General features: G+C 42.0%; 2 protein-coding genes across 6 annotated transcripts in view; one reads left to right on the top strand and one right to left on the bottom strand.

The window, feature by feature from the left end:
- LOC149134280 (uncharacterized) overlaps window positions 1–23,218 on the bottom strand; it is an 880,637-nt gene that overhangs the window by 645,052 nt on the left and 212,367 nt on the right. For all 4 annotated transcript variants that reach the window (XM_089355979.1, XM_089355977.1, XM_089355980.1 and 1 more), the window contains one exon: window positions 4,828–4,942. In XM_089355979.1, the coding sequence (XP_089212105.1) occupies window positions 4,828–4,942 (115 nt within the window). The remainder of the gene's footprint in view (window positions 1–4,827; window positions 4,943–23,218) is intronic.
- Window positions 1–23,218, top strand: part of LOC149134287 (uncharacterized) — a 227,343-nt gene that overhangs the window by 88,425 nt on the left and 115,700 nt on the right. Inside the window, exon 4 of one of the 2 annotated variants that reach the window (XM_089355975.1) lies at window positions 8,441–9,228. The exons of the other annotated variant lie outside the window; for it this stretch is intronic. Within the exon in view, the coding sequence (XP_089212101.1) occupies window positions 8,441–8,449 (9 nt within the window). The 3' untranslated portion in view covers window positions 8,450–9,228. Of the gene's footprint in view, window positions 1–8,440; window positions 9,229–23,218 lie in introns of those variants that run through there. 2 annotated transcript variants of the gene reach the window in all.

The raw sequence follows: 23,218 nt of genomic DNA on the forward strand, positions 1-23,218 counted from the left end.
ACAGATACGCATATACATATACATACATGTATACAAACACATACGTAAACACACGCATGCACATACATACATACATACATACATACATACAAATACATATATATAAAAGAAAAAGAACTCAAGTGTTTTCATATATACATACATACACATACACATACATATATATATATATATATATATATACACACATACATACATACATACATATACATACATATATATACACACAAACACACATACACGCATACATACATATATACACACACATACATACAGATATATGTACATACATACAGAACCTAAAAACTCATACATATGGATTTATACAAATACATACACAATTATATATACATATACATAGATATGTACACATATACACACATATATACTTACAAACATACGTACACACACCCACACACACACTCAGACATGCACACACAAGGAGACAGAGGTACATACATACATATACACACATGCACACACATACATAAAAACACACACAAACACAGGAATATGCAGAATACATACATGCATACATGTATGCATACACACCCATACATACATATATACATATGCACACACACACAGACATACATACACACACATGAATGCATACATACACACACACTGAGACACACACATGCATAAATAACGGACAGAGTCAAGACTATTGATAAGTTTGCAAGACGCAACGAAAGTTTTAGGAAAATTAAAATAAGAAATAAGTGGAAATGTTACCGGTGAGTGTTAAATTTGAAGGCACAATAAGAAAATGACTCTCCCCAGACACAACAGAAGATGCTTCAACACACAAAATGACAAAGAAATCTTGCAAACCAAATCCAAAAAAACGAAATATATATATATATAATTATATGTATATATATATATATATATATATATATGTATACACACATATGTATTTATTGTGTGTGTGTCATCATCATCATCATTTAGCATCCATTGTCCATGCTGGTATGGGTTGGATGGTTTGACTGGGTTGGCACACTGGAAGGCTGCACCAGGCTCCTCTCTGATTTGGCATGGTTTTCTATAGCTGGATGCCCTTACATGCCAATTTGTACTGTCCCAGTATCTGCCACAACTGCGGTTTTGCTCAGCTTGATGGGTCTTCTCAGTCATTGCCTCCATGAGGCCCAACACTTGAAAGGGACTCAGTCACTTTGCCTCCATGCAACCCATGTATATATATTATATATATACAACAAATCCATTTCAGCACAATCTTCTTTGTTTGCACGAGCCCTTCTTCTAACAAGCACCAGGATTGGGATTTTCTGCTGTTGTGTGGGAGCCTGATTGGTGAAATCAACTGAAATACTTCTCTAATATTGTAATGTACTAACATATGTGCATGGGCACCACATAAAAAGGAACTCAGTTCACTCTGTAAAGTGGCTGGCATTAGTTAGGAAGGGCATTCAGTCATAGAAACCATACAAAACAGACAGTAGAGCTGCTCTGAAGAGTGCAGGGTTACATAATTGGACTGTTATCTAACAACCTATTAAGCCCCAAGTGCAAAACCGACTGGTAAGGATGGCCACAATGGATACATAGTACTATAATACTGTACACTTCAATCAATATATATATGTATATATATACACACGCTTTCCCAAGGTGCTATGCAGTGGGACTGAACTTGAAGCCATGAGATTACAAAATTAGTTTCTTTCCCACACAGCCATGTCTCTGTCTGTATGATAAATTTATTAAGTTTTCTTTTTTGTATATCACTACCTTAAGAATATAAAGGGTTGCTATTTTTAGTACAGTGCCTATAGAAGAGCTTCAAGTAGATAGTGGAGAACTGTTCCACCCCAGTCCAATATCACAGGACCATATGTTTATTGTGTCTACAGTGAATCTGTTTATGACACAGATGGGGGTTTGCCTTATTGAAATTAGCTTTAAAAAAAAAAAGGGTGGGGTTTTTCTCTCAAAGTATTCTGTTTCCCTATTTTTATTCACAACCCATGGGTGATTTATCTGAAACTCCTCTTTTCACCCTCCTTCAAAACTTTTTTTCACAACAAATCCAGATACAATTGTAATCTACTCCATTTGTAAAGAATTTTATCTTCAAATATTCATGTTTGTTGCATGCAGCTATGAGGAAACAAAGTTACGGTGTTGGGGTACACTTCTGTTGGACATTAATACAACCTTGAAACGTGTATCTCACAGTGAATTAAGACTGAATTGTGAAGTTGAAATCTTCAATTATAAAAGCCTCTTGAAAAGCACATGATAATTAAAATACATTAAAAGAGACCAACAGAAGTACTAGGCTTGCAAAGAATAAGTCCCGGGGTCGATTTCTTTGACTAAATGGTGGTGCTCCAGCGTGGCCACAATCAAAATGATTGAAACAAGTAAAAGAATATATTGCTAAGGCATTGAGATCCAAATAACCTGGTGTGAAACTGAATATACACCAGAATGACACATTAGTCAAGTAGGGAGCAGTAATAAGAAAAGGAATGACAAAGGAAGGAGCAATCATCCTAGAAAGTTCAGAAGATGATCGTTTATTCCTTTCTCATCTCTTCTCTTCTACATACATGTACACACACACACACACACACACACATGCACAAACACACATATAACTACAGACACATGCAAATTTAGGGATTGGAACAGGTGAAAATCCCAGTAACATATGTCTCCCAGCTAGCAGAACCTTATTCTCTTGAGATATTTTGACAACAATGTAACCTTCATTTAACTAAGGTGTATTCACCCTTATCAGTAGCTAGTGGAGTACCCCTCGTTAGGCTAATTACTATTTCTGAGGTTCTGCTGGTGATTTTATCTCCTCTGTTCCCTAATTTTTGAAAACATTTACAATCTTCTTTGACAATAAACCACTAATGTTCTTCAAAGTTGCTTTTTATACTTTCTACTATGGACTGCTTGAAGCTTACTCACTTCCTACACCTTGATCCTGAGATCTTGCACTTAAATATATACACACATATATATTTACATATATCAATATCTCTCTATCTATCAATCTAATACAACAGCAAGACTCTCATCGGCAAGACTCCCATCGGCAACGACTATTTAAGCAGGAGAATTAAGACATTCGCTCTCTTTCTTCTTTCCCATTTCCTCTCATGCTTTTACATAGTGTTGGTGTATTTGTTGATTGTGTGAGGAGGGGTCGACTGTCTTGTGCTTTCTCTCCGCCTTAAGCAGGATCAGCAATGCCAACAGTAAGGAACATGTTCTATTCAGACCTTAGGGAGTCCGAATTGTCCTCTTCGGAGGAGTGGCTCGTACGAGCAGTTGATAGAATGGACAAGTGTTTAAGGAAGAAGAAAGATTTGCTGAAGTGACAGAAGTCACAAAAAAGGAGGTGGACCTGACAAACATGGAGAAATATGAGAAGATGGCATGTAGGATCGGTGGTGATGCTAAGTTGTCCCTACTCCAGAAAGTATTGGAAAATATGGGTAAGAAAACAGTAAATATATAAGGTGTACTCAGTGGAAGAAAGGAAAATTGAAAACGTTGAGGCAGAGGAAGCAGATTTGGAACAATTGTGGTTCAAGAAGGCAGGAAAGGCAAAAGAATATGCTGTAACCACAGTAACCTACATATCTTGGAAGAAGGACTTCCAGGATTAGGGTGGAGAGAATCCCACCAGAAACAGATGTGGCTTGGGTTGTGGCGGCTGTTCTTCTCGGAAGTAAAGAAGAAATAGCCGTCCTGCAGGCCACGAAAACAGAAAATTCTGTATGGAAAGAGCAAACATTGGACCTGATCATATTGGGTATTGGCAGAACCACTGAAAATATGGTGGAAACGGTGACCATTGGAGATGTAGTGTTGAGAGTGGGGGTGGGGGTGGAGGGCAGAACCCCTCGTTGCTTTAAATGTTGCTAAAAAAGGCCTCTGCAGAGGAAGAAGTTAGAAAGGGGCCGGAGAAGGTGCAACAGGAAGAAAAGAGAAACAAAGAACAGTGGATGGTAGCTGAAGGAAGAGGAAGAAAGGACAGATTGAATTAGAACCCCAAGCCATACACCCCGTCCCACCCCACCCCACCCACCTTCTCAGACACCCCCTCCACCCATTCCCCTCCGATACAAAGCAAGAGAAAAAAAAAACAAATACAAAAAAACACAAGGCTCAACAGGCTCCCCCTCCTCCCACTGGAAATTGTTTCGCGCGTGTTTGAAAGGCGTAGACCAAGAAAGGATCCAGAAGAGAACAAAATGGAGGACTGCAAGATTTGTGCATGTCGATGGATGGACAAACACTGAGGTGTCCGAAAGCCAAAAAAACGACGAAATATTGAGATTCAGGAGGGGTTATAAGTGTTGGAAGGTGAAATGTGATTTAAAGACGATATCAGACAATATAAAGTACGACGAACTGACCCAGAGATACTCCACAGCCATTACAAGCCTTCAATTCCATTACAACTTTCTCTCTCTCTCTCTCTCTCTCTCTCTCTCGAGCTATAGAAAGACAAATACACACGTTATATACCTACAGACATCTATATAAACACACATGTAATAATAAACAGACACGTTTCCTTAGAAACCTTTCACTAAAAAACACATTTTCGAAGGTGAGGGGCGTGACTGCATCCGCACCCTTTTTCTTTAAACATGTTTTATAAATGACATTTGGCAGAAATACGTTTGAAAACAATAATAAACGAATGCTGAAATTATAAAAATTAGTAGTAACGAAGTCTGAACAAAAGCAAAAGCATGTTAGTGTTTTGTTTTGTCTTTATTGAAACAAGCGAAAGCCAATTAAAAGGAAATCTCTTTGCCTTACCTTGTTCGAAAATGTCTGCAATTCAGCAGAAGACATCAGCTGTGAAATGGTTTTTTCTTCTTTTGCAATTTCTGGCGCAGAATTTTTCAGCGAATAACTTGTATTTTTCGATTTTCTGGAGATAGAATTACAGAATAAAGGTGAATTTTGTGGTTTATGCTTTGTCGGGTGTTGAACGAGAGAAATGTTGAAATTTACCTTTTTTTCACACATTCGAATTCACCGCCATTAATTGGCGCACACACCTGCTATTGCGCACGCGCACGCGAGTCGTGACTAGTCGATCCTACAATAACAATCTATTGCCAATGCATGTATGCACAAAACATGCAGGACGGTTTGTTTTGGTTTTTTTGAACAAAGTAAATAAAACACATTGTAAACAAAACGCAAACACCCTCATACATGTTTTGTGCGTGACGCGCGCTGGAGAGTCGTAGGATCCACTAGTCACGTCTCGCATGCGCGGATGCGCGCCCTGGATCCAATCTTCTTGAATCGTACCTTGATATAATGTTTTCATTTCAAAATAAAACCAACAAAAATAATCTCCCATAATCTTTACTTCCGCTGATTTTTACATACCCCGATGACCGATCTAAGAAATTTGGGGAACGATTTACCGTCTGGTGAATGGAACCGAGTATATGCAGATTCCAATAGCTTGCCAAATTGTCAGTCATAAATTTTCTGCAAGAACGTTTTGTCTGATAACATTCTCCAACATCTCTGCACTCCTATCGGGTAGACGTTGAAGAAATCCTTTTTCTGGTTGTGGTGTCATAACATCCAACAACCCAAGTTTTGCGACACATTCGTCGTCCATTGTTCTTCTTTTTGAAGAACAAACTTTCATGGAACTCCACTCTATGGTCCGGACCAGCAATTGGAGTTTTGTCCGGCACCAGTTTTTTGCCAAACAAACATCTCTACAGAACTGGTGCCACTGAACGGCAGTTCTTATATCAATGCAATTTATTCTTGCAGATATCGTGACAGTTAATTCGAAAATGAAAAATAAAATTAAACACTAAATAAAAAAAAAAATTCCATATAATGGCAGCTTGGAGTTTTCTCCAAAGGTTCCTTTCCTGATGGAAAGAGGAATTGTATCTTTTTTACTTTTAGCTCACTTTCTTTTGACAAAATCCCGTCAATAGAACGACTAGAATTTTGAAAATTCATTGAACAGCCATGCTACATGGCAGTGAAACATGGGCTGTGACTGCTGAGGACATGCGTAAGCTCGCAAGGAATGAAGCCAGTATGCTCCGCTGGATGTGTAATGTCAGTGTGCATACCCGTCAGGGTGTAAGTATCTTGAGAGAAAAGCTGAACATAAGAAGCATTAGTTGTGGTGTGCAAGAGAGACGATTGCGCTGGTATGGACATGTGGTGAGAATGGATGAGGATAGCTGCGTGAAAAAGTGCCACACCCTAACAGTTGAGGGAACCCGTGGAAGAGGTAGGCCCAGGAAGACCCGGGCTGAGGTGGTGAGGCAAGACCTTCGAACATTGGGCCTCACCGAGGCGATGACTACTGACCGAGACCTTTGGAAATGTGCTGTGCGTGAGAAGACCCGGCAAGCCAAGTGAGATCGCTGCCAGTGCCCCTGGACTGGCTCTTGTGCGGGTGGCACATAAAAGACACCATTTTGAGCGTGGCCGTTGCCAGAACCGCCTGACTGGCCTTCGTGCAGGTGACACGTAAAAGCACCCACTACACTCTCTGAGTGGTTGGCGTTAGGAAGGGCATCCAGCTGTAGAAACTCTGCCAAATTAGATTGGAGCCTGGTGTTGCCATCCGGTTTTACCAGTCCTCAGTCAAATCGTCCAACCCATGCTAGCATGGAAAGCGGACGTTAAACGATGGTGATGATAATGATGATGTATGAGCCAATGAAGGAGGCCTCTACATGGTAGCTAGACCTGCTAGAAATAGCAACCAAATCTCCCTCAAAATCACACCCTACTCTCTTATCTATGTATATATGTATGTATGAGCCAATGAGGGAGACCTCTACATGGTAGCTGGACCTGCTAGAAATAGCAACCAAATCTCCCTCAAAATCACACCCTACTCTCTTATCTATGTATATATGTAAGTATGAGCCAATGAGGGAGGCCTCTACATGGTAGCTGGACCTGCTAGAAATAGCAGCCAAATCTCCCTCAAATCACACCCTACACTCTTACCTATGTATATATGTATGTATGAGTCAATGAGGGAGACCTCTACATGGTAGCTGGACCTGCTAGAAATAGCAGCCAAATCTCCCTCAAATCACACCCTACTCTCTTATCTATATATATATGTATGTATGTATGTATGAGCCAATGAGGGAGACCACTACATGGTGGCTAGACTCAGGATATGCTGCGTCATGTGGTTCCGGATTTGTTAATGACAGGATGGTCATGGCTGTGATACTTTTGATCATGGATTTTGCTCAATCTGGACTAACCTGAGGTTAAACAACACCAACAACAACAGCCACCACACTCCCCCCTTAATCCTTCAGCATCCTCACAACATCAGAAAAGAGGATGGTGTTCAACCACATTCCCATCTGGCAAACAAAACACTTCACAACCACTTGAAGACAGAACCACAGCGCAGAATGAGGGCAAACCAAAGTGTCGAGTGGTCCAACACCATCTAAAAATGCTGTTGGTCAATTAGGATTGTTCCGATCACTGGAACAGCCTGCTCGTGAAATTAACAAGCAAGTGGCTAAGTGCACCACAGACATTTTTTACTGTTTTCTATATGCTTCAGCCATTTGACTGTAGTCATGCTGGAGCATCGCCTTAAAGGGTGTTAGTCGAAGAAATCAACCTCAGAACTTATTCTATCGCTCTCTTTTGTTGAACCACTAGGTTACAGGGACACAAACACACCAGCATTGGCTGTCAAGGAATGGTGGGGGGACAAACACAAAGACACACATATATGTGATGGGCTTCTTCCAGTTTCTTTCTACCAAATCCACTCACAAGGATTTGCTTAACCTGAGACTATAGTAGAAGACAAGATGCGACTGACATGCATACGATAGATGTAGTTCTCAGGGAAATCCAACACAGAGCACAGAACATGATAAGCTGGTCCACTGAATTACAGGTATGACTCATTTCTGCCAGCTGAGTGAGCTGAAGTAAAGTGTGAGAACCAAACCCACACCCTTACGATTATGAGCTGAATCTCCTAACCAGGAGCCACACACCTATAAAATAACAACATAACAGGATAATCAACCGACATCTAATCCGTTGTCCCCCAGACATTGCCAGGCAACTATTTCAACCCTGGATAAATCACCAAGAAAACTGGTTCCAAAATAACCGACTGCCAAACCCTATCTCATTTCTTAGCAGCAAACCCCATGGAACATCAGACAACTGACCCCGCTCCACTTAAACCCACAGAGATATCTCACATGCAAGAGACAAAACTACCAGGAGATACGTACAAGTGCAGGTGTGTAGCTTAGTGGTTAGAGGGCTTAGACGATTACAATTAAACACACGTATATTATCATTTATTAAATTGCATTCAATTTGCCATGCATTATTCGTTTCATTATCCATCATCTTTTCCTTCAATTTTCAGGTACATTGAAGACCCTTTATTTGTCATTGCTTCAATCGACGTGAACAAAGTGTCTGGCAAAAAGTTCTGCTGAGATCGAAAGGAAACTTTATCCACAAAACACACAGAGAATGTGCAGCAATGAAGGCCAAACAGTGGTGGACGAACATAATCCCTTAAAGACTGACACTTTCAAAGGTGGCTCTGCATGTATGTGTGTGTGTGTGTGTGTAACAGAGTTTTGTTGAGTTGAAGTGGGATTTAAAGGGTGTAAACGAAGAGGCTACCAAGCGCAAGTTGAACCAAGACGGAACTAACTACAACTGTAGCTATTAAGACTGAACACTATACTATACATTACACAATGTAGTCCTAGATACACTCTGTCTGAATAACAGAAGGGATGGTCATTGCTGGAACATCTTTGATTGTAGAGCTGCCCGGATCAGGACTGACCTGGGATTAAACAACAACAACTGGCCTATACGTTTTGGCTCGAACTGCTAGAAGTAGTAACCAAATCTCGATTAAAATCCCACACAACTACTTCAAGCAGAGACGTAGGAATAGGATGGGATGGTCACGGCCAGAGTGACTTTGAGCACGAGCCTGCTTAGTCAGGTTTGACCCTGGGTTAAATAACAACACGCACACTATAATACAAAAGTAGCCTATACGCCTCTTTTTTCGAACCGACAAGTTACAGGGGCATAATCGCATCAACATTAGTTATACGGCGATGGTGGGGTGACATACAGACACACAAATACATACATTCGTATATATATGCGTGCGTGTTTGTGTGCTTACATATGTACCTACCTACGTCTCTCTCTCTCTCTCTCCACACACACATATATACATATATATATATATATATATATATATATATATATATATATATATATATATATATATATATATATATACATATGTGATAATATACGGTAAAACCATATAACCGGAGGAGGGCTTACTCTCCAAGTAGAGAAGTGGGTAAATATAAATAGACCTCGTAACGATACCAGCTACCAAATGGTTTCACGGCGAATTGGGGCCCCAAGTGACCTTTGTAAAGTCATTGGGGAGATTCCCGAGCCGATTATCGAGGTCTATTTAGATTTATATATATATCGTATATTTATAAAGAGGGCAAATTTAGCCATTTCTCCGTAGATTGAAAAAAAAGATGAACAACTGTTATCGATTTCCGAACATTATTGGGTTCTCATCAAACATGAAAAATAGAATTTATGTTGAGTCAGTCTCAATAAGTATAGATTTATTCATCGGAGAAAGTTACATAGTGACTGAAGGTTCGAGAGTTTCGTGCAGAGGCACTTATCAAACTAATTAAATCAACGTTTTCTATATAAAACGAAAAAGCAGGACAGTATCGGAAACAGATATGACGCAGATACTATTTTATATATAGGCAGGAAGACTTTTGGTTAATAATATGACAGAATTAAGGCAAGATAAAAAATGAAAGTTGTCAATATATAAGGTATTCTGCCTAAACTACGTCTTTAAGATACGATGTGTTAGTAGTAACGCAAAAAGGAAACTATTTCCTAAGGAACTCAAGCAGATAGAGAGGAATAAAGACAAAAGGAAAGTAAAGATTTAATGAAAAGGTGAATCAGGTTGGAGTTGAAAAAAAAGGCACTTACCCAGGCAGTGGTCAAGCAAATAATGGTATGGAGTATTAAATGGTCGTTTTGTATTGAAAGAATTTTGAAGGGGTTTTATTTTTAGACTGGGGTCAAACGGTCGAATCCAGTCAACCGTGTTTTAAGTCTTTAGCAACACCAATTACAAAGAACTTGGGAGTGGTACTAAAAGATGGAGAGAAGTATTGACAGACAGAAACTAGGTGGGAGCTGTCTTCAAGAATTCAAGTAATGCTATATATTCAAAATTAACCATACATGCTGGTTTTGTTGTTGTTATTGTTGCTGCTACTGTTGTTATTGTCAATTAAGTTTTGGTATTTTGACGCTATTTGCCTTCAGTTCAGAAGTTAGTGGTTCTAAACTCCCTAAGGAATTTTATGCCAGCTTCATTACTTTTATTTATTTATATGTTTATTTTTTTCTTTGTTTTGAAACGAGATCGAACTTAAGCATTTTATACCGATAGATTTTAAACACTTTTTTTCTGCAACTGGTAAGATTTTGTAGGGGATGCAAATTTTGATCTTGCAACCCCTGAAAACTCTAGGGGGTGTGGGTGCACCCGCTGCACCCCCTGTTCCCGGCCCTTGTATATATGCCTGTTTATATTTATATATATATACACACATACATATATATAGCGTGTATGTGCTTCATAGAAGCCCACAAATTTATATATATATATAAAAGAAGAGGCGGGGAGCAGTAAATTTGAGTAAAATCTATTTAAGATTTAGTTGTTAAGTTAAATAAATGAGGGAAAGTGCGAGAGTTCCGTGAATGGATTTCGTCAAAGTTTGACGAGTCTGAATTACGAAACTCTTGAGTAACTTACGTAACCCTTCATAGATAGGTGTGTGTGTGTGTAGATAGACAGACAGAACGTAGACCGTTAGACAGACAGATAGATTTCTTTATTAGCTACACAGGGCCGTATACAGAGGGGAAAATACAATGTAGAACTTTTCTATTCGAAAGAAAGAAAGGAAAAAAAAAACGATTAAAAAAGTTTGGGGCGTGTAAACAGCAAAATAAAGTGGAGTAAAATGGTAAAACAAATTAAGTTTATCTGTGGAAAGAGGAGTCTGCGAAAAAGACCACGGTGACCTCAGGCAAGGAACCAAAACCAGTGCCCTAAGGACAGCTTCTAAGTAACGATGGTCAACCTTATCGAAAGCATTCGATTGATTCAAACTGATCGGTGCCCCCAACCATGCACGATTCCTTAACTACCCTGTCTATGATGTAACGCATCAGATGGAAGTTGTCATGGATACTCCTGTCCGGCACAGCGCATGTTTGCGTCTCAACGATAAGCTCCAACCTCTCGGCTAGCACCGTGGCCAAAATTTTCAAATCTGCGTTGAGCAGAGTGATGGGCTGAAAATGATCTATAACAATCTCCTTGTTTGGATCTTTCTTTAACGCTACCACCGCTCCCCACCTCACAAAACTGCGGATACTCCCATTTTGATGCCAGTGACAGTAGACTGCAGCCAAAATGCCTCCAAACAAGTCTGGAATATGACAATAAGGCTCGTAAGGCAGACCGTCCAAGCCCAGCCTGTCATTGCACCACATACACTCCAAGCCATGCAGGTAGGCACTAAAGTCCACCCTGCATTCTGACCCACCAGTTGTCCCGTACAGTCGGGCAAATTACTGTTGAAAGGCCTCACACATCCTTTCGGGCTCGAGTAATTCGCGCCCCTGTTCATCTGTCAGAGACCGAATGGTGGCTTTGTTGCCTTGTTGCGCCTCTGCCACTTGGACCTCTCAGGTGGCTCCAACTCCTTCGTTTCCCAGAGCACTCATCCTAGCTCTGACAACATATCCTTCGTGTTTGGCGTTGAAATGTTGGTCATGGGCCAACCTCACTGCCAACACATTGGACATGATGCCACATGTATGTGCCTCTTCTAATTTCTTAACTAGGTCTCCCTCTATTCTATTTCGATCTATCACCAGAGCCTTTTTATACCTAACCGAGTCTATTTTAATTGCTTTCTTTAGGGCATACCACCATCTATTGTTGATGCTGGTGCCCGTCAACGCCCTCTTAACTAGTGTGCTAATCCGGTCTCTGTAAGCCTGGCACGCCGTGAATAACGCATCTAGTTTCCAGTAACTGGGGCCCTGCCTATGACTCTTATCTAAGTCAAACATACAAGTCACAAATTTATGACCTGTGTAGCTGACTATATGAAACTGTGGACAACCTACACTATCCCTATCCACTGTCCTGTAGAACACTATCTAACTATGATCAGGATGGCCCGATGCGATTGGTCCATGTCCACTTTAGTGCATTCAAGTGGTCCAGTCGGTACCTATCAGACAGTTGGAAATGTCTGAGTGGGTCTTTGAAGCATTTACATCCCCTTCTATTTCTATCTCTACCCACGTAGTCTAGTTGCATGTCCAAGGTAGCGTTCCAATCCCCCACTGAAAGTAAAAGTCGAGACGTTCCCAGGAAAACCTCTAGACGTCGAAAGAAATCCAGCTGACCTGTTAAGGACGGTGCATAAATTGTTATCGGTCGAAAAGCACACCATTGACATCCAAAACGACCAGCCTACCCTCCGGGTCTAGGAATATTGCTCTTACTTTGAGGTCCAGACTCTTCCTAAAAGCACCATGGTACCACCTCCTCCCATTCTTGGCAGACACGGAGAAAAACAAACGTCAAATTGTCTGCTGAACATGTGTTGGGGAGACCGTGGGTTGTGGAGTCTGGTCTCACTGATGGCTATATGTCTATTCTGTGACTCGATCTCATTTAACAGACAGCCTTGTTTCCATGGGGACCCCAAGCCACGCACATTTATACAACCTATTCTAAGCATGTTCCTATCGAAAGTTGTGTTTTACAAACAAAAGGAAAAGAATGAGAGAGAGAGAGAGAGAGAGAGAGAGAGAGAGAGAGAGAGAGAGAGAGAGAGAGAGTCACTGTTTGAAGGTTGGTTGTTCCCCTCCTCAAAATCATTTCTCAGAATGTTTTTTGTCCATTTTTTTTTTCCTGTTAATTACTTTTGAAATCTCCCTCCTGCATCAAGGTAGAGAGATTTCAGTATGTTTTGTGTCACGTGAAGGAGGTTTTTTTGTGTTGTGCATGGGTGATTGTTTGTTTTCACATTCACTTCTGTTGGTGTATTACATTAGGTCTGAATTGTTTGTGTTTATTGCTATCAACTTTCGTGGGGCCATTTGGTATTCGTGTGTTTGTAGTGTTGCTGTCAATCTTTTTTATTTTGTGTGGGAGTTTTGCTCTTCTGAGCGGTGAACCCTCCCTGCTTTGTTTGATTTTATGTCTCTTTTCTTTCCCCTTTTTCTTCTCCCCCCCCCCCTCCATGGCCATTTGCCATTCATCTTTTAATTTTTACCGTTGTCACCCGATAACCAAGGTAAGTGGGAATCCTTAGAAATCCCCTGCAATCCAAACACTTTTTGTCGAGTGTCCCTTTGCCCGTTCTTCCGTATCAAATCGAACCTCGATCCAGGCAAATCTTTACACTCTTGCAATATATGTTTTGAATGCTCATTATGGCCTGTACACATTTCCCAACTGTTTCTTAAGTGGCCCCTTCTAATATCTTATTTTTTATGTTCAGGGTTTTGTAAATAATGGGGTTTTTTTGGGGTGGGGATGTCTTACAAAATGCTGTGTGAGGTGTTCAGTTTAATGGTTTTGTCTTCTTTGTATAATAATTGTTTACATTGTAGAAGTTCTTCCTTTGAGAAGGACTTTAAATATTTCTTTTGCATTCAAACAGAAGCAAAATCATTTAGTTTGTCCGTGACATTGTTTGTTGTTCGGTGATGGCAGTTTTCAGGACGGAAGTGAGAGTAGTGGTGAGAGGAGAAGTGATAGTCGGGGTTGCCCTGCTGCTCGTTGTTTCATCAGTGTCTTCGTTGTTTCTGCCTCCCCTTCCCACTTGGATCAGTATGTGTATTGTGCTTATTCAAAAGGGTGAGTGTGACAGTGTCTCAATGTGTTGAGTGTTATTTGAAGTCTGCCTCGTCGGCGGCAATGGTGGAAATCCCAATTTTAATTTAAAGACCGAAACACTTGGCAGTCTTAGAAAGGCTGTTCATTTTTCTAGACAGATGAAAAACATTTTTATGAAATGTTTTAAAATTCGAAAATTCACCCTTTAAAGGGTGAAAGCCTCGCTTGAGGCCAGGCAAAAGTTGTTGGGCAGCTTTTTAACAGAGAAAAATGACTTCAGCTTACGGAAGTCAACGTAACAAACAGCCGACATATAGACAGACAGATGGGTGTACTGACGGACAGTCAGACAGATAGATAGGGGGATGGACTGACAGACAGATAGGCAGATATACATATATATATATATATATATATATACTAGCAGAAATACCCGGCGTTGCCCGGGTTAAAGAGAATAATGAAATCTAAAAACGCCGTCTAGACTACGCATCATCTTTATATATAGAGATGTATATACACACACGCACCCAAACACACGTATATATATATATGTATATCAATATAAATATATGAAAGTCAATGAAGTTTCGTTAAAGAAGGTGATCATGTACATACTTTCTTGCTGTTGTGATTATAACACCTCATTGTAAACTATGTTCCTTGTTTTCCCTTGTGGAGCATATACAAATAGGTTTTTTGTTGCTGCCCACTCTTGAGCAGCCAACATACAGTTGTCCATGTGAGGAGCAGGGCTCTTCCAAGAGAAGACCAGCTGCAGACAGTGTTTGACCCTGATATTTGTTTATGGACATGGCAAAAGTCACACGAAGGGGGAATTGTAGTCTTCTGAATGTAAAAGGAATGTCTGATCCTGATGGAGTAAGAGGAATTCTTGGAATAAAGACGTCATCCCCTTTTGCAAATCCAGAAAGAATGATAGCCTCGATAACGTGTGACATCATTTTCTAAATAATGCTCATCTGTTATGTTCGGGTTAAAATTTCATCAACATCAAAAATATATGAATTTTCATAGGAGCTATGGCCGTTATGCAAAGAATATAATTTCCAAATTTCATAAAGATCCATTCAGTACTTTTGACGTAGTTTTGGATAAGAAAACAAATGACTAATGTGCGTGTTTGTGTGCATGTGTATGTGTGTGTGATGGGTGTATATATGTATAGATATCTGTATGCATGTATATATGTATATATGTGTACATATTACATGTACATCTATATATATATATATATATATACATCTACACATATGTATACATATACATGTATATAGATCTATATATATATACATATACGTGTACATCTATATGTATACATATACATCTCTCTCTCTCATTCTCTCTTTCTCTCTCTCTCTCTCTCTCTCTCTCTATGAAAGTATCTGTCATTACAGTATCGAAATGGTGTACATATACATGTATATGTATACATATCTCTCTCTCTCTCTGTCTCTCTCTCTCTCTCTTTCTCTCTCTGTGAAAGTATCTGTCACTACAGTATCGAAATGTGATTGTTTCAGTTAGTGGAATAGTTTCATTTTTAAAGTGAAAGTATTTGACATGAGTGTTTTTGTTTCACTTTTGACACGTAATAGTGGAGGAGATATTATGTTGCCGTGTGCTCGAACTCTGCAACAAGTTAATAATTTTTTTTGACTAAAACACAACTGGAACCCTAAGTAAGGCATGTGTAAAATTTGAATGGAATTGGTTGTGTAGTTCTCGAGTTTTAGGGATTCACACAGACAGACAGACAGACAGACAGACACACATTCTCATTTTTATATATATAGATAATCTTTACTCTCTTTTACCTGTTTCACACACACACACACACACACATATATATATATATATATATATATATATATATACACATATATATATATATATATATATATATATATATATATATATATATATATATATATATATATATATATATATATATTATATATATATATATATATACGACGAGCTTCTTTCAGTTTCCGTCTACCAAATCCACTCACAAGGCTTTGGTGGGCCCGAGGCTATAGTAGAAGACACTTGCCCAAGGTGCCACGCAGAGGGAATGAACCCGGAACCGTGTGGTTGGTAAGCAAGCTAATGGGTTCACTTGTGGTTTGATTCTACAGTTGGATGCCCTTCTTGCCGCCAATCAGTTTGTAAGGTGTATGTGTGTGCGTGTATATATATATATATAAATATATATATATATATATATGTAACGATAATAATTTGTGTAGTTACCAGTCGTAAAGGGTAAGGTTTGATTAGGGACACAATATTATGAAATGTCAGAGTCAGTGGTTTTGACGATAAAAATTTGTTGTTATACTGGCAAGTTGTAGGATGTGAAAGATGAACAATGCTTGAAGTTTTAAGGAAATGTTTGTTTACCATTATGTTACAATACCTTGCCTCGACGGACAGGTTCTGAAAGATCCAAAAGCATGCGAAGTAAAGTTTGTGTTTGTGTCCTCTTTCATTGTTTAGTAGTAACTACAGAGAGAGATCTTGCACTAAATGAGGCTGCAAAGAAAGAGGTCTGGAGATGCTACTACGATAGACTGCTTAATAAAGAGAATGAATGGGAGAAAGAGAGCCTGCCGTATGTCGACCCAACAGAGGGACCAGCTATTCGGGTTGATAGTACCAGGGTAGATAAAGCAATTAAGCGTATGAGGACAGGGAAAGCCCCCGGCCCATCAGGAATCACTGCAGAGATGCTCAAAATATCTGGCAGTGTTGGCTACAGCCTAGTCACCCATATTACGAACCACGTGATACATGAAGGAGTCATACCCAATGACTGGTGTAGCAGCACCATAGTCAACTGCTACAAAGGTAAAGGTGACGCTTTAGATACAAATAATTACAGAGGCATCAAGCTGTTAGATCAGGTCATGAAAGTTATGGAGAGGGTCATAGCCCAACTAATTAGGTAGAGAGTCAAATTAGATGAGATGCAGTTTGGGTTCGTGCCAGGTAAAAGCACCACTGATGCCATATTTCTAGTAAGACAGCTGCAGGAGAAATACCTAGCCAAGGATAAACCTCTGTACCTGGCTTTCGTTGACATGGAGAAAGCCTTTGAAAGGGTCCCCCGATCCCTTATCTGGTGGTCAATGAGGAAACTTGGGATAGAAGAATGGTTAGTGAGAGCTGTGCGAGCCATGTACAGAGATGCTGCCAGTAAGGTGAGGGTTGGAAATGAGTACAGTAATGAATTCCGGGTAGAGGTAGGGGTCCACCAAGGTTCCGTCCTCAGCCCCCTCCTATTTATCATAGTCCTCCAGGCGATCACAGAGGAATTCAAGACAGGTTGCCCCTGGGAGCTCCTCTATGCTGATGACCTTGCACTAATTGCGGAGTCACTATCAGAACTAGAGGAGAAGTTTCAGGTGTAGAAGCAAGGACTAGTATCGAAGGGCCTTAGAGTCAACCTAGCTAAAACCAAAATCCTAATAAGTAGGAAGGTAGATAAAATACAAACCCCTTCAGGTAGATGGCCCTGCTCAGTATGTAGAAAAGGAGTAGGTAGTAACTCTATAAGACGTACCCGGTGCAAGCTATGGACACATAAAAGGTGCAGCAATATCAAAGGCAGGTTAACTAGGAAGTTAGTTTTTGTATGTGGCAGATGTTCATCATCATCATCGTTTAACGTCCGCTTTCCATGCTAGCATGGGTTGGACGATTTGACTGAGGACTGGTGAAACCGGATGGCAACACCAGGCTCCAGTCTGATTTGGCAGAGTTTCTACAGCTGGATGCCCTTCCTAACGCCAACCACTCAGAGAGTGTAGTGGGTGCTTTTACGTGTCACCCGCACGAAAACGGCCACGCTCGAAATGGTGTCTTTTATGTGCCACCCGCACAAGCCAGTCCAGGGGCACTGGCAACGATCTCGCTCGAAAATCCTACAGGAGCCAGTCAGGCGGTACTGGCAACGGCCACGCTCAAAATGGTGCATCTCATGTGCCACCCGCACAAGAACCAGTCCAGGGGCACTGGCAACGATCTTACTTGGCTTGCCGGGTCTTCTCACGCACAGCCCATTTCCAAAGGTCTCGGTCCGTAGTCATCGCCTCGGTGAGGCCCAATGTACGAAGGTCTTGCCTCACCACCTCAGCCCAGGTCTTCCTGGGCCTACCTCTTCCACGGGTTCCCTCAACTGTTAGGGTGTGGCACTTTTTCACGCAGCTATCCTCCTCCATTCTCACCACATGTCCATACCAGCGCAATCGTCTCTCTTGCACGCCACAACTGATGCTTCTAATGTTCAGCTTTTCTCTCAAGATACTTACACTCTGACGGGTATTCACATTGACATTACACATCCAACGGAGCATACTGGCTTCATTCCTTGCGAGCTTACGTATGTCCTCAGCAGTTACAGCCCATGTTTCACTGCCATGTAGCATGGTTGTTCGTACGCATGCGTCATACAGTCTGCCTTTTACTCTGAGTGAGAGTCCCTTTGTCGCCAGCAGGGGTAAGAGCTCTCTAAACTTTGCCCAGGCTATTCTTATTCTAGCAGCTACACTTTCAGCGCACCCACCCCCACTACTAACTTGGTCGCCCAGATAGCGGAAGCTATCGACTACCTCTAGTTTTTCACCCTGGAATGAGATAGAAGTTGTTTCCTGTTTGTTTGCAGTCTTTATTGCACCTGAACATCTGCCACAAACAAAAACTAACTTGCTAGTTAACCTGCCTTTGATGTTGCTGCACCTCTTATGTGTCCATAGCTTGCACCGGGTACATCTTATAGAGTTACTACCTACTCCTTTTCTACATACTGAGCAGGGCCATCTACCTGAAGGGGTTTGTGTTTTATCTACCTTCCTACTTATTAGGATTTTGGTTTTAGCTAGGTTGACTCTAAGGCCCTTCAATTCTAGACCTTGCTTCCACACCTGAAACTTCTCCTCTAGTTCTGATAGTGACTCCGCAATTAGGGCAAGGTCATCAGCATAGAGGAGCTCCCAGGGGCAACCTGTCTTGAACTCCTCTGTGATTGCCTGGAGGACTATGGTAAATAATAGGGGGCTGAGGACGGAACCTTGGTGGACCCCTACCTCTACCCGGTATTCATTGCTGTACTCATTTCCAACCCTCACCTTACTGGCCGCATCTCTGTACATGGCTCGCACAGCTCTCACTAGCCATTCTTCTATCCCAAGTTTCCTCATTGACCACCAGATAAGGGATCGGGGGACCCTGTCAAATGCTTTCTCCATGTCAACGAAAGCCAGGTACAGAGGTTTATCCTTGGCTAGGTATTTCTCTTGCAACTGTCTCACTAGAAATAAGGCATCAGTAGTGCTTTTACCTGGCACGAACCCAAACTGCATCTCATCTAAATTGATTCGCTCCCTAATTAGTTGGGCTATGACCCTCTCTGTAACTTTCATAACCTGATCTAACAGCTTGATGCCTCTGTAATTATTTGTATCTAAAGCGTCCCCTTTACCTTTGTAGCAGTTGACTATGATGCTGCTACACCAGTCATAGGGTATGACTCCTTCGTGTATCACCTGGTTCGTAATACGGGTGACTAGGCTATAGCCAACACTGCCAGATATTTTGAGCATCTCTGCAGTGATTCCTGATGGGCCGGGGGCTTTCCCGGTCTTCATACTCTTAATTGCTTTATCTACCCTGGTACTATCAACTCGGATAGCTGGTCCCTCTATTGGGTCGACATAAGGCAGGCTCTCTTTCTCCCATTCATTCTCTTTATTAAGCAATCTATCGTAGTGGCATCTCCAGACCTCTTTCTTTGCATCCTCATTTAATGCAAGCGTACCATCATCCATGCGAACACATTTCTCTCCTACAACATCACTATTCTCTCTCCTACACTGTCTTGCAACACGAAATACCTCGAGTCTTTGGTCCTCACGGCGCAGAACATTGGCAAATCTTTCCTTATCTGCTTCCCCTCTGGCTAAATAAACCTGTCGCCTAGCCTCCCTTCTGGCACATTGGTACAATTCCCTGCTACCACCGTTCTTCCAGTCCTTCCAAGCTTGTTTCTTTTGTCTAATAGCCCTGTCTACCTCCTTGTTCCACCACCACGTTACTCTGGGTTGGGAGGGGACCTTACACCACCCACAAATCTGGTCGGTGGCTTTCAACAGGTTGTCCCGCAGAAATCTCCAATTGTCTTCCACGTTGTATGATGCTATATCCCCTTCTATTTCGTTAAATGCTTCAAGTAACTTGTCTCTAAGTCTCTGTCCGTTTGCAGGGTCTTTAAGCTTCCACACCCTTCTTCTCCAAGCCTGTCTAATTCTGGGCACCCATTTTGCCTTGATCCCAAAGTCGCTAACTACTAATCTATGTTGTGGGGTACATTCTTCGCCAGGGTAGGTTTTGGCATTTATAAGCCGCCCTCTTTCCCTATTTCTGGCGAGGATGTAGTCGATTTGGCTAGAGTGTCTGCCGGAGCGGTAGGTGACTAGGTGACTGGCAGGTTTCCTGAAGTTGGTATTGCAGACCATAAGATTGGTTGCATCACAGAACTCCAGCAGTCTGGTTCCCTCCTCGTTGCGGGAACCGAAGCCATAGCCTCCATGTATGCCATGGAAGCCCCCAGCACGACGTCCGACATGACCGTTGAAGTCTCCAGCCACAAAGAGAAGGTCCCTGTCACTCGTCGACGAGGTAGTTTGCAAGAGGGTGTCATAGAATTGGTCTTTCAGACCATCTGGTAGCCCAGGTTGAGGTGCATAGGCTGAGATGACAGTAGCTAATCTATGATGAAGCACTAGTCTGATCTTAAGTACTCTGTCACTTACTCTAACGACCTCGATTACCTTATCCACCCATTTCTCCGCTAGAAGTATTCCTACGCCCCCGACCCCGTCAGTGTTCCCTGCCCAGAAAATCTTGTACCTGTGTTCTTTGCCTGTGAGGAACCTTGCAGAACCTCCTCTCCATCTTACTTCCTGGATGCAGCACATATCTACGCATCTCCGTTCAAGCATCTCAACAATTTCACCAGATCTACCTTTCAGCGTGCCGACGTTGAGAGTGCCAATCCTAACAGTATGGGTGTTGGGGGTGTGGGCCTGTAGCCTGGGAAGGGGAAAAGCAGTGTCGTGTACCTGAAAAGAAAACTTGCAATTGGAAGAATTCATAAGCAAAACAGTACCTACAACCTGCAAACATTTCTCAACCTTAATGCGCTACCCAAAGGTAGGGGAGAGGATGGCCAAGGCCACTAGATGGGTTCCGGGAGACAGCCGAGGTTGACAGGATGACAGAGGGATGAACTTCCGGTGGAGGGGGCGGGATGACAGAGGAATGAACTTCCGGTGGAGGGGGTGGGATGACAGAGGAATGAACTTCCGGTGGAGGGGGTGGGATGACAGAGGAATGAACTTCCGGTGGAGGGGGTGGGATGACAGAGGAATGAACTTCCGGTGGAGGGGGTGGGATGACAGAGGAATGAACTTCCGGTGGAGGGGGCGGGATGACAGAGAAATGAACTTCCGGTGGAGGGGGTGGGATGGCAGAGGAATGAACTTCCGGTGGAGGGGGTGGGATGACAGACGAATGAACTTCCGGTGGAGGGGGTGGGATGACAGAGGAATGAACTTCCGGTGGAGGGGGTGGGATGACAGAGGGATGACAGAGGGATGACAGACGAATGAACTTCCGGTGGAGGGGGTGGGAGGGCGGGTTACCACCAGCGAGTAGATAGGGCTCTTAATTGTAGATTTTAAATATTTGAGAGACAACAATGCATAAATCGTATTTTTTTAAAAGAGCAATGAATTCTGGGTGATTAGAATATAACGTAGCATGAATTTAGGAAGCTTAGAAAATGAATAAGCATGAATTTAAGACAACAACTGAATTCAATTGAATTTCATGGAGAGAAACAAGATAAATAATAGGGGGCAAAACTAAAGCGCAAGGTATTGAGATGTTTGAGGCCGTAAATAAATAAAAATCTCTATCTTATCTGCATCTTGGGTATTTCGTCGTAGTACGTCAGCGAGATAATTTAGAATGGGTTTCTCATTTATATATAGCCAGAACCTGAAGACCTTAAGGAAAAACTACGAAGGGGAGAGAGAGGATGGAGGGGTAGACAGAGGCATGGCGGGAGAAAAGATCATCATCATCATCATCATATATATATATAAAGAGAGAGAGAGAGAGAGAGGGGGGGGGACCAGTCAAGCAGCACATCACGCTGTAATTCTTGGGCTGAGAAATCAACACTTAAAAGCCATAATTTTAAGGAGCGCAATAAACACTGTAAACAAACAGGAAACAACTTCTATCTCATTCCAAGGAGAAAAACTAGAGATAGTCGATAGCTTCCGCTATCTGGGTGACCAAGTTTGTAGTGGGGGTGGGTGCGCTGAAAGTGTAGCTGCTAGAATAAGAATAGCCTGGGCAAAGTTTAGAGAGCTCTTACCTCTGCTGGCGACAAAGGGACTCTCACTCAGAGTAAAAGGCAGACTGTATGACGCATGTGTATGAACAACCATGCTACATGGCAGTGAAACATGGGCTGTAACTGCTGAGGACATGTGTAAGCTCGCAAGGAATGAAGCCAGTATTCTCCGTTGGATGTGTAATGTCAGTGTGCATACCCGTCAGAGTGTAAGTATCTTGAGAGAAAAGCTGAATATAAGAAGCATCAGTTGTAGTGTGCAAGAGAGACGATTGCGCTGGTATGGACATGTGGTGAGAATGGATGAGGATAGCTGCGTGAAAAAGTGCCACACCCTAACAGTTGAGGGAACCCGTGGAAGAGGTAGGCCCAGGAAGACCTGGGCTGAGGTGGTGAGGCAAGACCTTCGAACATTGGGCCTCACTGAGGCGATGGCTACTGACCGAGACCTTTGGAAATGTGCTGTGCGTGAGAAGACCCGGCAAGCCAAGTGAGATCGTTGCCAGTGCCCCTGGACTGGCTCTTGTGCGGGTAGCGCATAAGATGCACCATTTTGAGTGTGACCGTTGCCAGTACCGCCTCACTGGCCTTCGTAGGATTTTCGAGCGAGACCGTTGCCAGTGCCCCTGGACTGAGTCTTGTGCGGGTGGCACATAAAAGACACAATTTTGAGCGTGGCCGTTGCCAGTACCGCCTGACTGGCCTTCGTGCGGGTGACATGTAAA

This window comes from Octopus bimaculoides, chromosome 8 (genome assembly GCF_046866305.1).
Source record: "Octopus bimaculoides isolate indiv1 chromosome 8, ASM4686630v1, whole genome shotgun sequence".
NCBI lineage: Eukaryota > Metazoa > Mollusca > Cephalopoda > Octopoda > Octopodidae > Octopus > Octopus bimaculoides.